The sequence below is a fragment of the Hemitrygon akajei genome, chromosome 3 (assembly GCF_048418815.1).
Source record: "Hemitrygon akajei chromosome 3, sHemAka1.3, whole genome shotgun sequence".
In the NCBI taxonomy this organism is placed as follows: Eukaryota; Metazoa; Chordata; class Chondrichthyes; order Myliobatiformes; family Dasyatidae; genus Hemitrygon; species Hemitrygon akajei.
The window spans coordinates 35,799,723-35,816,284 of record NC_133126.1 but is presented as its reverse complement, the minus strand read 5'-3'; the positions used below and the strand labels follow the sequence as shown (position 1 = coordinate 35,816,284).

The following is a 16,562-nucleotide window of genomic DNA, read 5'->3' as shown; positions in this document are numbered from 1 at the left end:
CTTCAGACTCAAGGAAGGTGGGGCCTGTACAGAACAGACTAATATCCTAGTGGGAAGGCTTGCTAGTGCTGCATGAGGAGGTTTGGACAAGAGTTTCAGGGTAATGGGAACCAGAGTGCCAGATCAGACAATGGAGTAGTTGTGGAGAAAGATGTTAAGCCGACATACAAGGTCAGAAATCAAAAGGCTTGAGCATGGTGGAACAATGTCTGAGCTGCAAATATTTCAATGCAAGGAGTATTGCAAGAAAGGTAGGTGAGCTCAGGGAATTATGACATAGTAGTCATTAATGAGACTTGGTTGTAGGAGAAACAGGACTGACAGCTCAGTGTTTCAGGATTCCGTTGTTTTAGATGTGATTGAGTTGGGGGGATTGAAAGGGGAGGGTGACATTACTAGTTGAGTAAAATTTCACAGCAGTGTTCAATCGGGACAGACTGAAGAGCTCGTCTAGTGAGGCTTTAAGGGTATAACTGAGGAATGAGAATAGGATTATATTATAGACCACCCAACAGCTGCAGGACTTAAAGAGGCAAATTTGTAGAGAAATTGAAGACTGCTGCAAGAAACACAAGGTTGTGATAGAAGGTTATTTTAACTTTCCATATATTGACACAGACTCCCATACTGTAAAAGGACTGAATGGGAAACAGTTTGTTCAATGTGTTCAGGAAAGTTTCCTTAATCAGTACACTGATATCCCAACTAGAGATTGTGTGATATTTGATCTCCTATTAGAAATGCGACAGGGCAGGTGACAGACATTTGTGTAGGGGAACATTCTGCATCTGTGATCTTAATGTAATTAGTTTCAAAGTAATTATGTAAAAGGATAGGTCCAGTCCTCAGGTTAAGATTCTAAATTGCAGAAAGGCCAATTTTGATTGTATCAGAAAGGATCTGGCAAGTGTGGATCAGGATGGGTTGTTTTCTGGCAAAGCTGTACTTGGAAATGGGAAGACTTGAATTTGAAGGGACCAGGATTCCTATGTTCCTTTAAGAATAAAAGGATAACAGGGTTTATGGAACCTTTATTTTCAAGAGATGTTGAAGCCCTGGTTAAGAAAAAGGAGGAGGTGCATAGATGGCATGGAAGACAGGAACAAATGAGGTACCTGAAGTATAAGAAATGCAAAAGAACGCTCATGAAGGAAATTAGGAGGCCTAAGAGAAGACAAGAAGTTGCTGCAGCAGACAAGTTGAAGAATAATCCAAAGAACCTTGAATCCCATGGTTCAGTCTCCTGGCATTCAAGATGAGATAGTAAACTGATTAATCATTGGCTTCATGGGAGATGTCAGAGAGAGGTTGCCTCTCTGAAGGGCTGTGATCAGTGGTGTGAGCAGGGATCAGTACTAGATCTGTTGTTGTTTGTCACCTATATCAACAATCTGAATGATAATGTAGTAGATTTGATCAGCAAATGTGCAAATGTTACCAAGATTGGGGATGTAGTGGATAGCAGGGAAGACTATCAAAGCTTGCAAAGGGATCTGGACTAGCTGGAAAAATGGCAGATGGAATTTAATGCAGACAAGTGTGAGGTATTGTACTTTGGGGAGGCCATTAGGGTAGGCTGTACACTGTGAGGAGTGTGGTAGAACAAAGGGATCTTGGAATATAGATCCATAATTCCTTGAAAGTGGCATCACAAGTAGGTAGAGTCATAAAGAAAACTTTTCACAGATTGACCTTCATAAATCAATGTATTGACTAAAAGAATTGGGATGTTAAGTTGAAATTGTATACAACACTAATGGTGAGGCCTAATTTGTAGTGTTCTTACCTACAGGAAAGATTAGATAATTTTGAAAGCATGCAGAGGATATTTACAACCTTTAGAGAAAGGTTGAATAGGTTAGGACCTTATTCCCTGGAGTGTAGAAGACTGAGGGGAAATTTGATACAGGTATATAAAATTATGAGGGGTATAGACAGGATAAATGGAAGCAGGCTTTTTCTACTGAGGTTGGGTAAAACTACAACTACAGGTCATGGGTTAAAAAGTGAAATGTTTAAGGGAAAATGAGGAGAACTTCACTTAATAGTTCCATGCTAGCAGCACTTAAAGCGCGACATCGAGCTTACATTGCTGGCGATCAACTGGAGCTCAAGAAAAGCAGCTCTGTTCTGCGCAAAGCTATCACGGCTGCAAAACAACAATATAGGGAGAAGACTGAGTCAAGATTCACAATGAATAGCTCACGTGACTTGTGGCGAGGGCTGCATACCATCGCAGACTTCAAAGCCAAATGTTGTGGTGCCGCCAACATCGTGGCCTCTCTCCCAGATGAGCTCAATCGCTTTTACGCTCGGTTCGATGTCGCTAACTCTGAGTCTCCGAGGAAAGCCACCGCTACAACCTGCAACCCGGTCATCTCTGAGGCTGAGGTACGCAGATGTTTTCAACGAGTGGACAGTCACAAGGCTGCGGGACCGGACGGCATCCCAGGGTGAGTACTCAGGATGTGTGCAGCACGACTGGCTGGTGTGTTTACTGACATTTTTAATCTCTCCCTCTCCCAGTGTAGAGTGCCCTCCTGTTTCAAATTATCCACCATTTTTCCTGTACCAAAAAAGACCAAGGTAACATGACTGAATGACTACCATCCTGTCACACTCAACTCAGTAATAAGCAAATGCTTTGAGAGGCTGGTCAAGGACTACATCTGCAGCTTGCTACCACCCAAACTAGACCCCTACAATTCGCCTACCGACACAACCTATCAACAGATGACACAATAGCCACTGCTCTACACACCGTCCTTACACATCTGGAGAAGAAGGATGCTTATGTGAGAATGCTGTTCCTGAACCACAGTTCAGCATTCAACACCATAGTTCCATCCAGGCTCGACAAGAAGCTCAGAGACCTCGGCCTTGACCCTGCCTTGTGCAGTTGGATCCTGGACTTCCAGTCAGATCGCCAGCAGATTGTAAGAGTGGGTTCCCTCATCTCCAACCCTCTGACTTTCAATACAGGAGCCCCTCAGGGCTGTGTACTAAGTCCCCTCCTTTACTCTCTGTATACCCATGACTGTATTGCCACCCACAGCTCCAATCTGCTAATTAAATTGGCCGACAACAGTACATTGATTAAAAGTTAATAAATTAATGTTTAAATGAAGAAAAGTTAGTCAATACTTTCTAAAAGTTACTTATAAACGACTCCGAACTGTGTCAAGCTATGCCTCAAGGAAGGAAGATGAAGAAAACTAATACCGGGAAGACTACGCAAGTTGGAACAAGAACAAGGCCCACGCCTACCGAGGAACCGCGGTCTCAGGTACATTATATCACCGGCGATATGGAACAGGAGACTGTGGCAACATTGGCCACAGGAAAAGACCATCGTGAGCTGCGCAAATGCGAAGGATGGAGCATGCGCAAACGGGAGCAACAAGAACTACAAAGCCCAGCTACCACTGCAACTGAAAGTGATAGCGAATCGGAGGGAGAGTCAAATCTCTCGGAAGGATCAGCTGAAGAAGGAGATAAAAGTCCTTCTAGAAATATAGAAAAGACTTTTGAGGCAAATAATGCGTAAATTAGACACATTAAAAGTAATTAAAAATAATCAAAAAATACTCGGAAAAAAATGACCAATATGGAGACTATGCTTGATAAAATGGCAAAGAGACAGGAAAAAATGGAAAAAAGAATTACGGACTTGGAAACTACAACGGAAGATATGGTTGAAAGAATGGACAAAATGGAAAGGGAAAATACTGCTTGGACATCAGAAAGAAAACAATTTATGGAAAAAATTGATAAGCTTGAAAATCTCAGTAGACGAAATAATATTAAAATTGTTGGACTTAAAGAAGATATAGAAGGAGAAGATCCAATAAATTTTTTTCAAAAATGGATCCCTGAAAAATTGAAAATGGAAAGAGAAACTCCAATTGTGATTGAAAGGGCGCATAGATCTTTAAGGTCAAGACCTCGAGCTGATCAAAACCCACCATCAATTTTGATAAAATGCTTACGATACCAAAACAAAGAAAAGATCCTGAAGGCCGCTGCCCAAAGTGCCAAAAATAGAAACGGGCCATTGATGATAGCAGGGAAACCAGTTCTTTTTTATCCGGATATAAGTTACAACCTGTTGAAGAGAAAGGAGGAATTTAACCCAGTGAAAAAGCCTTATGGGAAAAGGGTTATAAATTTACAATGCGTCATCCAGCAACACTGATAATTTTTTTGGAGGAGGGAAAATTTTTTTTTTCCGATTATCGAAAAGCGGAGGAGTTTGTACAAGAACTTGCATCTATTCGCTAATTACACATAGAGGCTTCCAAACGTAATGGATTAAAGATGAAGACAGACCCAAGGAACAGAAGTGATGGACATTTATGGATATTATAGAAGAGAAAAGCAAAATTTTAGAAACACTAAATGAGAATAGTATTTTTTTTTTCTCTTCTTATACATATACTTTTTTATGTTGCGGGGGGGAGGCTGGGAGGCTGTGGATCGGTTACCGCGGGATTCACGTGTGTAATCATGGCGGTTGCCATGACCCGTACAGCAGAGGGGGGGTAATGTTGTGTTTTTTTTCCACAACATTAGTAGGGGGGTATTTTGGGTCTTTTTCTTTATATTTTAATTTTTTTCTATCTTTTTGCCTGGATGATTGGTGGGGACACACATAGCAACATGGAGATTTTTATAAAGATTTCCCAGGATACCACGAAAGTGGAAAGACTAGGTATTATTATAGATTGGAGTAATATAATAAAAAAAATAATGACTAATCTACTAAATTTTTTAAGTTTTAATGTTAATGGGCTTAATGGGCCAGTAAAAAGAAAAAGAATTTTAACATATTTTTTTTAAAAAATGAGAACTCCGTGGGCATGCGGGGATCTTCCAACATCCAGGCATTCCCCTTTTTTTTCTTTCTTATTTTTTTTAATAGGGATGTTAAGGGGGAGGGGTTAAGGGGAGGGGGGCTGGGTAACACTTTTTTTTCATACACATTTATTCTGTAACTATTTGAAAACAATAAAAAAAGTTTATAAAAAAAAAACAAAACAGTACATTGATTGGCCTTATCTCAAACAATAACGAGGTGGCCTACAGGGAAGAAGTCATTTCTCTGACAGTGGTGTCAAGAAAACAACCTCTCCCTTAATGTCGCAAAAACAAAGGATCTGGTTGTGGATTACAGGAAGAATGGAGACGGGCTAACCCCTCTTGACATCAATGGATCTGGGGTTGAGAGGGTAAACAGCTTCAAGTTCCTTGGCACCCACATCACCGAGGACCTCACGTACACTCCAGCTGTTTGGTGAAAAAGGCACAACGGCGCTTCTTTCCCCTCAAATGGTTGACGAAGAACCATCCTAAGAACCTTCTACAGGGGCACAATTGAGAGCATCCTGACTGGCTGTATCACTGCCTGGTGTGGGAACTGTACCTCCCTTAATCACAGGACTCTGCAGAGAGTGGTGCGGACAGCCCAGTGCATCTGTAGATGTGAACTTCCCACTATTCAGGACATTTACAAAGACAGGTGTGTAAAAAGGGCCCGAAGGATCATTGGGGACCTGAGTCGCCGCAACCACAAACTGTTCCAGCTGCTACCATCCGGAAAGTGGTACCGCAGCACAAAAGCTTGGACCAACAGGCTCTGGGACAGCTTCTTCCACCAGGCCATCAGACTGATGAACTCACGCTGATTTGAGTGTACTCTTTATTACATTCTGTTTATTATAAATTATTATTAATTACTATGATTGCACATGGCACCTTAAGATGGAAAAGAACATAGAAATTGTTACTCATGTATGTGAAGGATGTAAGAAATAAAGTCAATTCATTCATTCATTCAGAGGGTGGTGAGAGTGTGGAACAAACTGCCAGCACAAGTGGTGGATATGATTTGATTTCAACAATTAAGAGAAATTTGGATAGGCACATGGATGAGAAGGTATGGAGGACTACGAACTGGGTGCAAATTGATGGGACTAGGCAGATTAATGGCTCAGCCCAGACTAGATGGGCCAAAGGGCCTGTTTCAGTGCTGTAGTGTTCTATGAGTCTGAACATCAACTTTTTTTTCCTTCAACTATTTCCAGTATTTGCTGGTTTGATTTGTTCCACAGTATTCCAATTTCCTTTAAGTTTCTCATTAACATAAAATTTATGCTAGGACACTCCATGATTCTGGATAGAAAGACATAGCATACCACTCTATTGAATGGTTGGGAGTTAGCAGGTCTTACTAAGTGGGATGATGATGCAGATGTGACTGACTAGTAAGACTGATTTGTAACTAATGCTATTAATTGACAAGCAAAAGGGAAAAGGCTGGAAAATGTAACATGAAGATTCAGTACAATTGCTATATGTGCATAAAAGATGCCTTTTGCCTACATGTTGACAGCAAGAAGGTTGTCCAATTTTTACAACTCTTATTCAAGATGTACTAGTTCTTCTCACTGCTGTTCAAGTTTCATCCCAGTTGAGAATAACAAACATTCAGACTTGGACCTTCATGATCTTTATTGCTCAGTATATTCATTTAATTTACTTAACTGGAACAACAGTGTGAAGTTTATCAATGAAGGTGCAGGCAATTGGTATAAATTATTAAAAATGCAGTTCAATCAAATCTGAAAAATGTTCTGTTGGTGGATTGGATTAATTAATTTAAGAAAAAGAGAAATAAGTTGTTTTTACCTGGTTTGCTTCCCAGATATTCAGCCCATAACAAAGTGAAATCTGCATCAGCTCTGAAGAACCGAATAAATTGCATAATCACATAAATCACCAAACAGTAACACACAGCCGACAGGAGATCCATTGCTTTAATATCTGAAAAAAAAGTGATTAAACCAATCTTTAATGGATGATTTTTCAATTTAATTCTAGTTTTTCACAAGTACGGTTAATAAAAGATAGGTTAGTGTGTTAACAAACCAGATAACTCAAATATGTATAAATTAACTTGGGTTTCTTAAACTCAGGATTTATGTCAGGAATGCAAATGTAACTATTTACTAACATTTTTTCTTCTCATTTTTCTGTTTGGAACTTAATGACTATTGTTCCAAAAGCTTTCAGAGCTGTTGATGATTTATCCTTTAAAGTGAAAAGCAATCCAGTATTTTTAAGCAAGGTTTGTCCAATACTTTGCATGTATTTTTACTATTTGTACTTTTAATCTGCTCCGTCTATAACCATATAGTGATAATAAACATAATTCTGATTTTGTCTATATCTTGTTGTAACCTACGACAACCTTCTACACTATCAACACTTCCAACCTTTGTTTCATCTACAAACCTACTAATCCACTCCACCATTTCCTTATCCAAGTTATTTATAAAATCACAAAGAGCAGGGTTCCAGAATGGATATCTGTAGAACACTATTAATTAACAAAATCTATGCAGAATATGTTCCACCTATTAATGCCCTCTGCCAACTCCACATCCCTTCTGCCAAGTTTCCATGGATCCCATGCATCATGACTTTCTGGAGGAGCCTAAAATGGGGAGCTTTGTTAAATACCTTACTAATATCCACATCCACTGCTCTACCTTCATCAATTTGTTTTGTATCCTCCTCAAAAAACTCAGTTAGACTCAACCTGCCCCTTGCAAAGCCATGCTAACTATCCCCAATCAGATTATGATTCTCAAAAGTGCTCATAAAACCTGTCCCTACTCCAGTAGTTTGCTACCACTGATGAAATGTTCACTGGTCAATAACTCCACAGGATTATCCCTATTATCTATTTGAACAATGAAACAACATTTGCCATCATCCAATCCTCTGGTACTACTCATGTGGTCAGGGATTTAAAAAAATATTGGAACTCCCAAACTATCCAGTGGATAAACTTACTTGTGCAACATCAAATTATACTATGAAAAATCAGTCAAGACTGTGATCAATTAATTAGACAATTGGGCAATATGTCAATTTGAACATTACCACAGGTTTAACCTCCCTAGATTAGAAAAGGGAAAAAAATAATTGCTGAAAGGATTCATCAAATAATTTTTTTAATTATTCAAATTATGTACATAATTCTTCTTAATCCAGATTCCTTCAGCAGTGCGCTTGTAACATATCTAAGGAAATGCATCTCCCATACCAATATCCAAAATTGGCGGCCAAGAGTAGCCTAAATAAGGTAAACGTTTGCCTTTCACACATTCTTCTGTAAATTTACCTGGTGGATAGCCTGTGGGTTCTGGCTGCAGTGACAAACATTTCAGCAGAAAGCGGAAATATGCCTGTGTTCCAACACTGCTTCATTGTGTTGCAACTCCAGTACAGTGTCATTCCTTAGTACGATCTTCTTCGTACTACTCAAATTGCACAATGTGTGCAATAGAAATTTAGCATAAGGTCTAAATCAGAGGTAGGCAACTTGCGGGCCAGATCCGGGCCGCGAAGGTATTTTGACCGGCCCGCGAGCAAATATTGGGATACTTACGCTTATCCGGCCCGCGAGAGATTTTTCCTTATTCTGGGTGTTTCACGCGACCACACATGCACGGCATCCTGTTACACTGGCCCCCGGTTCCGTTTTGTTCCAAACCAAACACTGGTATATACGAATGACGGGAAGGCAGACTACCTTATTAATATGCATTAGATACTCCCCATGCACTCACAGGTTTTCAGATGGGATCGTTCAAATTTGTAAACAGAAACAGCGTCACTGTGTTTTAACAAGAAATCCACACCAAATATCTAGATATTTACATGTGCTACGATATTTGTTGAATAATTCGCGTTTCGAAATAAAATAAAAAAAATTCCAATGGCAATGAATGCAAAATGCATGAAGGTTGACACTGAGTGCCGAAATTTCCAAGACACTTGGACACTAGATTACTTCTTCATCGAGCAAGCTGGGAAACCAGTTTGTCTCATTTGCCCAGAAAATGTTGCTGTGAATAACGTGGCAAAAATCAGGCGACATTACGAGACCCGTCATAGTGGAAATTCTAAGAAGTTTACTGGGCAAGCAAGGAAGGATGAAGTTGAGCGAATGACGGCTAGTTTCGGAAAACAAGCATAATTTTTTTGCCAAGAAAGTTCAGTGAAAATGAAGGAAATACCCGTGCCAGCTACAAAATCTCAAAACGCATTGTCTCAAAAAGTTGACACTGCATCAGAAATTTTTCAAATGGAATTGATCGAGATGTAATGTGACGACATACTGAGATCGAAATTTCATTCTGAAGATGTGTCAGTGCTTGACTTCTACAGAAAATATATTCATCCAGGTGGGAAGTATCCTAACTTAGGGGACCATGCAAAAAAGATGGCATCATTGTTAGGCAGCACTTACCTGTGTGAGCAATTATTTTCAAAAATGGAACACACCAAGAACCATTTGAAAACAAGATTGACTGATGCCCATCTGGATAATGTCTTGCTCTAGGCATCAACAAGTAAGACACCCAATATTGAGAAGCTTTCAAGCAACAAACAGCATCAAGTTTCACATTGATTTATCGACTGTTTGCATTAAAATTTTCTTTTTTTATTATACTTAATTTACCACCATTCAATGCATCATGTTCATTCGTTTTATGTTTAAAGATTCATTGTGTCCTTTTAATAGATTCAAATGATGCCTTGATTGAAATAAATTGCAACTAAGTTCTTTGATTACTAATTGGCATCCTTGGTTAAGCACAAATGATTTTCTAGCATGCATTATACATTAATTTGAGGCAAAACACAACTAGATGTATTTAAATGGATAATTCTCATATTTCACATTTTTATGGCATTTGTCTGGCCCACCATCCGCTCATTAAGATGTTATCTGGCCCACGGAGGCAAAAAGGTTGCCGACCCCTGGTTTACTACGTTGAAAACAGTAGTTATCAAATCAATTTCCTCAATAATTTACCTCAAGAATTGTCTATTACCATATCTGGGTTATACTTTAAGATTACATAAAAATAAATCTTTTACAAAATGAGTAGCTATTACAATTCAGCTTTGGCTGAATGTTACTTTAATGATGGCATCAGTATGTATACCAGTCACTTACATAGCCTCCCCAGTGCATTGATGAATGTTATGAAGTCACCTCATGCAACTCCATTGAAAATTCAGCAGATTAATCAATGAATGCAGATGGACAAAAATTACAGCTGTAACTTATCTTTAAGTAATGGACATATCAAACCATCCAGACTATGTTTCCTACTCTTGTTAATTTCTTGAGAGCCCCTTTCTGATTTAAAAAAAAACTTTGTGTTTTTACTAATGCCAATAATCATAAAACCACATGTGGTTTTAGAATTTTTTTATTCTTTAATATTCGTAGCATGGGTAACCAAAGGAGCTGGGAGACAGATGAGCAATTGATGAAGGCAGGCAAAGAAAGAAAATAAAACTTGGAGAGGCAAATGGAGCAAGATGGGAAGAGGGGAGTGTGAAGTCTGGAGACAGCTGCTGGAGGAAGCTCAGCAGGAACACCAAGTGTTACTTATCAAAGCCCAGCACTGGTATCCCAAATACACCCCAGCTCCCTCCACTACCTGGCACAACCTGCCAGTCTTCTTACAACCTCTCTTCAGTCCTCCAATCTTCTAAGATTCCTTTCTCACCACACCCCTTTTCATTTTTATACTGGCAATTTTGCTTCTCCACTCAGTCCTGATGAAGGGTTTTGATTCAAAACATCAATAATTCCTTTCCTTCCACAAATGCAAATTAATCTGCTGAATTCTTCTGCTCCAAAATCCAGCATCCTGTGTCTCCAATGTTTAAGAGGCATTTTGACAGACACTTCAACAGAAAATTATGAATGAATATAGACTGCTTACATGCAATTTAAATTACCATCATAGGCAACATATATATTACCAGTCAAAAGGATAGTTCCTGTGTTATATTGTTGTAAAAATATCAGGACCAGATTTTATATTATCAACAGTCCTTAAAAAGGTACCCTTATATTTATATGCACTGTGATACGAGTAACTGAAGCTAAAATACATTGCAGCAAATGTGAACTGTGTAATCCAATCCAAAAACCAAAATATGGAGATGCTAGAAATCTAAAGTAAAACAGAAAATAATCATAAAATATTCATCAGATCAGGCTGCACTGATGGAGAGAGAACCAGCGTTAATATTTCAGGTCAACAACCTTCCATCATAAAACGAGATAATTTTGATAAAGAAGCACTTTCAGAGGTGTAGGAACATTGTTTAAATACTAGAATAAAACCAGTAACCTATTTATAGATCATGAAACAAAACCACATTAGGTGATATTAGGGCTGCTAAAAACTTGATTAGAGAAGCGGGTTAAAGGCAGGTGCCAGTCGGCTTAAGACACGGAAAAGGATTAAGGGAAGGAGCTGACGCTCGTTTAAAGCTGAATCATCGCTATGGAAATGTGAAAGATAATTAACGCAGTTCAGTATTATCTAATTTACCTGTATTACTGAATCGGACAGTCGTCGCTCGATGAAAATATACGTGCGCGGCGATTACATCATTTCCGGATACAAATCTCCGATGATGCTGACTTTCGCAAATTGATGTGCGTCCAGGGTTAAATCTTTACAACATTGGTGTTGTGCGAGAGCAGACAGTTGAGCACTATTTACTCAATATGTAATGATGTCTCATTTTATTTTGTTTTTGTGGGAGAAATGTGCATTTATGAAGGCAATTCAGCGTTCATGTTTCCGTGGCTAAAATACATCAACTTGAAACATTACCTTAGTGCCTCTCTGTCTCTGTCTCCATAAGATACAGGAGGAGAATTAGGCCATTCGGCCCGTCGAGTCTATTCCGGCATTCCAATTGTTTCCTCCCCCCCCCCCCCCCCACACACACACACTCCATCAGACTAGCTGAATATTTTAGGTATTTCGTTACTCCCATAACTTTTGACATACTCAATTGTTTAAGTAGCATTTAAAACATGTATTACCAAAACATAAGCTCTGATTGTAGTTTTTAAAATATTTAAGTAGAGAATTTTGTCAATTTTGTTGATGTAGTTGGGGGAACTAAACACATACAGAGTGTGAGAAAGTTGAACTTTGGAGATAAAATCTTAGGAAATGAAAATACACTTGCAGAAGTTAATTATTAATGTTAAATATGGTTTTATAGTTTTCTCATAGAAAGAGAGTGGTTTTATTTCGGATGATTGGAGTAACTGGAGTGCAACAAACATAATTTAACATTGATACGTTTAATTAAATGCATTGAGGTGGCAGAATGTCAGTGAACAGACAATATGACCCTAAAATCAAAGAGCTGTGGATAATGGAAATCTGAATTAAAAATAGAAAATGTTAGAAATGCTTCACAGGTATTGGAGTGGGATACACAATGCCCTACAAGACATCTTTAAATGTGAAATACCCTTAGAAAGTAAGACCATATATTTTGGTTATATATCTCAAGTTGATAAGAGATAAATATTTAATGAATATATTGCTGGTGGCTGAGAAAAAGACTCTTACTAGGAAATGGTTATCACAGGAGAGCCCAACCTTAAATGCATGGATGGAAATTACAATGGACATTTACAAAATGGAGAAGATAATAGTGTTACACCCATGGCCCCGTCCTTTTTGAGAATCGCAGGATCGCTATTGATTCGAGTCAGGAGACCCAGGAAATGAGAGAAAGACATGCAGAATCCACAAAGAGTTTGGAATGTGTCCTGGCCTCCGAAAGGCGGAACCATTGATAACGGCTATTGTCTCTTGGAGACGGAATTGTGTATTGAATCCTGTACAATGCCTCAAAGCCCCCAGGCAATGAACCGAGGGGGAGGTTGGTGGAGGGATTGCATCATCCCACCCTAATTGACATCTGAGACCCTGTGAGTCAGGATAAAAGAGGGTCTTGAGGAACAGCCCCTTTAGACGCACCAGAAGAAACGCTAGCGACCTTGTAATAGCAAAAACTGGTGGAAAGGCCATGTGCGTCCTTTTCCACTTGCCCCGGAATCGGTGGGCCCTTTACCACGGCAGAACGGTTTTTAGCTAACAATGGGGAAATCAACTCCCAACGACTCTCGAAGGATTGACATCATAAAAGGAATGGGCAAGTTTTAACCCGTCTTTCTCTCCAACCAAAAAGCTGCAGCTTGAATGAACTACAGTGACTTTTATATTTCCATCGGACAATACATTATCCCCTAGACAACGATAGAGCTATTTCTTATTGATTATTATTATACCCGTGCTTTTAGATTTAGTATTGATGAAGTATATTATCTGTATGTTTGCATTGATATTATTTTGTGTATTTTAATCAATAAATACTGTTAAAAATAGTACCATCAGACTTCAACGGACCTTTCTATCTTTGCTGGTAAGTGACCCAGTTACGGGGTACGTAACAATAGCATCTGTTAATCATAAGTTGGAACAATTTGATTCGTATTGGGAAAAATGGTTTAACTACATAACACCTCATAGGCCTGATCTTATCCTCACAAATTAATGAATATGTTGTAAAAAAATCAATCCCTACTTGTACATAGTTTTCTCCTTTCACTTGTTCTTTCTTTCCTCTCTTTTCTATAAGTGTATACCTCAGATAAATATTATGTGGAGATCTGTGGCATATATGACTACATGATATATATGTACAATATCTGAAATACATCTTATGGAAATGTTTGTTTGATGATGAACTTCAATAAAAATAAACTACAAAAAAAAATGTTTTACAGGTCAGGCACCATCTGTGCAAAGAGAAATTGGGTTGGTGCTTCAGTTCAAAGATCCTTCTTAGAAGTGGAAAAGTGAGAAAGCAAGTTGGTTATTAGTTGCAGAGAGATTGAGGGAAAGCCAAACTCACCATGGTGATATAACGTTTAAAAGCATGCCCTCCAGTGAGTTATCAGACTGACATTTAGTGAGTGCAAGTGAGAAATGATACAGTAAATTGAAACCAAAAGAAAAAATTTGGAGATGTTTGGTAGATGAAGCATATTTAAAGAGGATAACAAAGGCATGTTAATATTATAGTGGCAAGATATGATAAAAACAGAGAAAGTGAATTACTTTAAAATTCTTGAATTTGATATTGAGTTATAGTGGTTGCAATATACCCTCATGGAAATTAGGTTGCTGCTCCCTAGGCTGATGTTGGGCTTAATTAAAACCGTGTATGAATTCACTGAGGTCAAAGTGGGTGGGATGGACAGTGAGTGACAGACAGTTTGAAAATTCAGGTCTACCCTGCAGACTGAGCAATGGAACTCAGCACAGAGATCATGCAATCTGAGCTTGGTTTCTTCAATGTCAAGAAGACCACAGTATGTGCACTGAACTGGAAAGAGTGTAATTGAACAGCCACGTAGATTGAAAGCACTGTTAGGGTGTATGGATGATCGTAAGTCAGGAAATAAATAACTACGATAGATGAATCTTGAGGTGTCCATTCTGTACTCCTTACAATCAAAGCCACATATTTAAGAAGTCCTTATTTTGCATCTGTTATCACATGCCTTGGTATATGGAGAAGTGAGTGGGAAATGGTTATTACCATAAGACATGGGAGCAGAATTAGGCCATTTGGCCCATCAAATCTACTCCACCATTCAATCATGGCTGATCCTTTTTTCCCCCTCTTCAACCCCATTCCTCAGCATTCTCCCAAAGCCTTTGATGCCATGTCCAATCAAGAATCTATCAACATCTGCCTTAAATACACCAAACAATCTGGCCTCCACAGCTGCATGTGGCAACAAATCCCACAAATTGACCACTCTCTGGCTAAATAAATTTCTCTGCAACTCAGTTTTAAATGAAAGCCCCCCTATCCTGAGGCTGTGCCCTATTGTCCTAGACTCCCCCACCATGGGAAACATCTTTTCCACATCTACTGTCTAGGCCTTTCAACGAGATCCCACCCCCATCCTTCTAAATTCCAGTGACTATAGTCCCAGAGCCATCAAACAGTCCCATATAATAACCCTTTCATTCCCAGAATCATCCTTGGGAACCTCCTCTAGACCCTCTCCAATACCAGCACATTTTTTTTTTTAAGAGGAGGAGCCCAAACCTGTTCACAATACTCAAGGTGAGCCTTACTAGTGCCTTATAAAGCCTCAGCATCACATCCTTGCTCTTCTATTCTAGACCTCTTGAAATGAATGCTAATATTGCATTTACCTTCCTCACCACCAACTCAATCTGCAAGTTAGCTTTTAGGGTGTTCCGCACAAGAACTCCCAAGTCCCTTTGCATCTCAGATTTTGGATTTTCTCCCAGTTTAGAAAATAGTCTGCAGATCTATTTCTACTACCAAAGTGCACAACCATGCATTTTCCAACATTGTATTTTATTTGCCATTTTCTTGCTCATTCTCCTAATCTAAGTCCTTCTGCATCCTGTTTCCTCAACACTACCTGCCCCTCCCCAATCTTCATATCATCTGCAAACTTGGCAAAAAGCCAACTATTCCATCATATCTACAGCATATGATCACATTTTCCACTGATCTACAGCATAAAAAGTAGTCCCAATACCAACCCCTGCAGAACACCAGTAATCACTAGCAGCCAACCAGAAAAGGATCCTTTTATTCCCATTTGCTGCCTCCTACCTATCAGCCAATGACTTTTGAAAGCTTTAATTATCAGGAACCTATCAACCTCTGCTTTCAATATACCAAATTATATAGCCTCCACAACCATCTGTGGCAATAAATTCCACTGATTCACCATTACCTGGCTAAGGAAATCCCTTCTTACCTTTGTTCTAAAAGCACATCCTTCTAAGGCTGTGCTCTCTGGTCCTAGACTCCCCCACTATAGGAAATATTCTCTCCATGTCCATTCTATCTAGTCTTTTCAATATTCAATAGGTTTCAATTGTTCCTCAAACATTAACCATTTAATTCCCGGGATCATTGCACCCTCTCCAGTGCTAGCACATTTTTTTTAAAGGGCCTAAACCTGCTCACAGTACTCCAAGTGAGGTCTGACCAAAGCGTTAGAGTGTCTACATTACAGCCTTGCTTTTATATTTTAGACCTCTCAAATGAATGCTAATATTACCTGCTTCCATTGCTGAGCTTTCACAATTTGATTGTTAACTATCAATTCAATTAACCCTCCAATGATTAATAGGAAAAGAAATTGCATTGTGATAAATTTTTCAAAGATTTGAAAAGGACTGAAAATAATGTCAAACAATTATCTGAGCGGTATTGAAATTGAAGGATATTCTTCGGATACACTGGATTTTGTAGCTGTTGGTGGTCTAGTGATAGGTGGTTAGAGAAATGACGTTTAGCAATAAAAGCAGCAATGTTGGACTGGACTTGATTCCAGTGATGAAATGCATTGTGGTATTCAGCTGGAGTGTTCACTAATACCTTTAACCACTCGCCTCGCAGTCTGAGATACCCATCTGCTTCATTTATTTCGGTGCTTAAGAAGAACATGGATATCTGCCTCGATGACTATCATCCAGTAGCAATTGCATTCTATTTACTGTGATGAAGTGCATTAAGAGTTTGGAGATGAAACATACCAACTGAGAGCAACTTGAATCCACTTCAATTTGCTGGCTGTCACAACAGGT

At 39.0% G+C, this 16,562-nt stretch overlaps 1 protein-coding gene across 1 annotated transcript in view; it reads right to left on the bottom strand.

The window, feature by feature from the left end:
• dhrs7 (dehydrogenase/reductase (SDR family) member 7) overlaps window positions 1-11,484 on the bottom strand; it is a 43,483-nt gene extending 31,999 nt beyond the window's left edge. Inside the window, exons 1-2 of the mRNA XM_073039556.1 lie at window positions 11,433-11,484; window positions 6,688-6,822 (exon numbers count right to left, since the gene is read on the bottom strand). Of these exons, the coding sequence (XP_072895657.1) occupies window positions 6,688-6,811 (124 nt within the window). The 5' untranslated portion in view covers window positions 6,812-6,822; window positions 11,433-11,484. The remainder of the gene's footprint in view (window positions 1-6,687; window positions 6,823-11,432) is intronic.
• Between the last annotated feature and the right edge of the window lie 5,078 nt (window positions 11,485-16,562).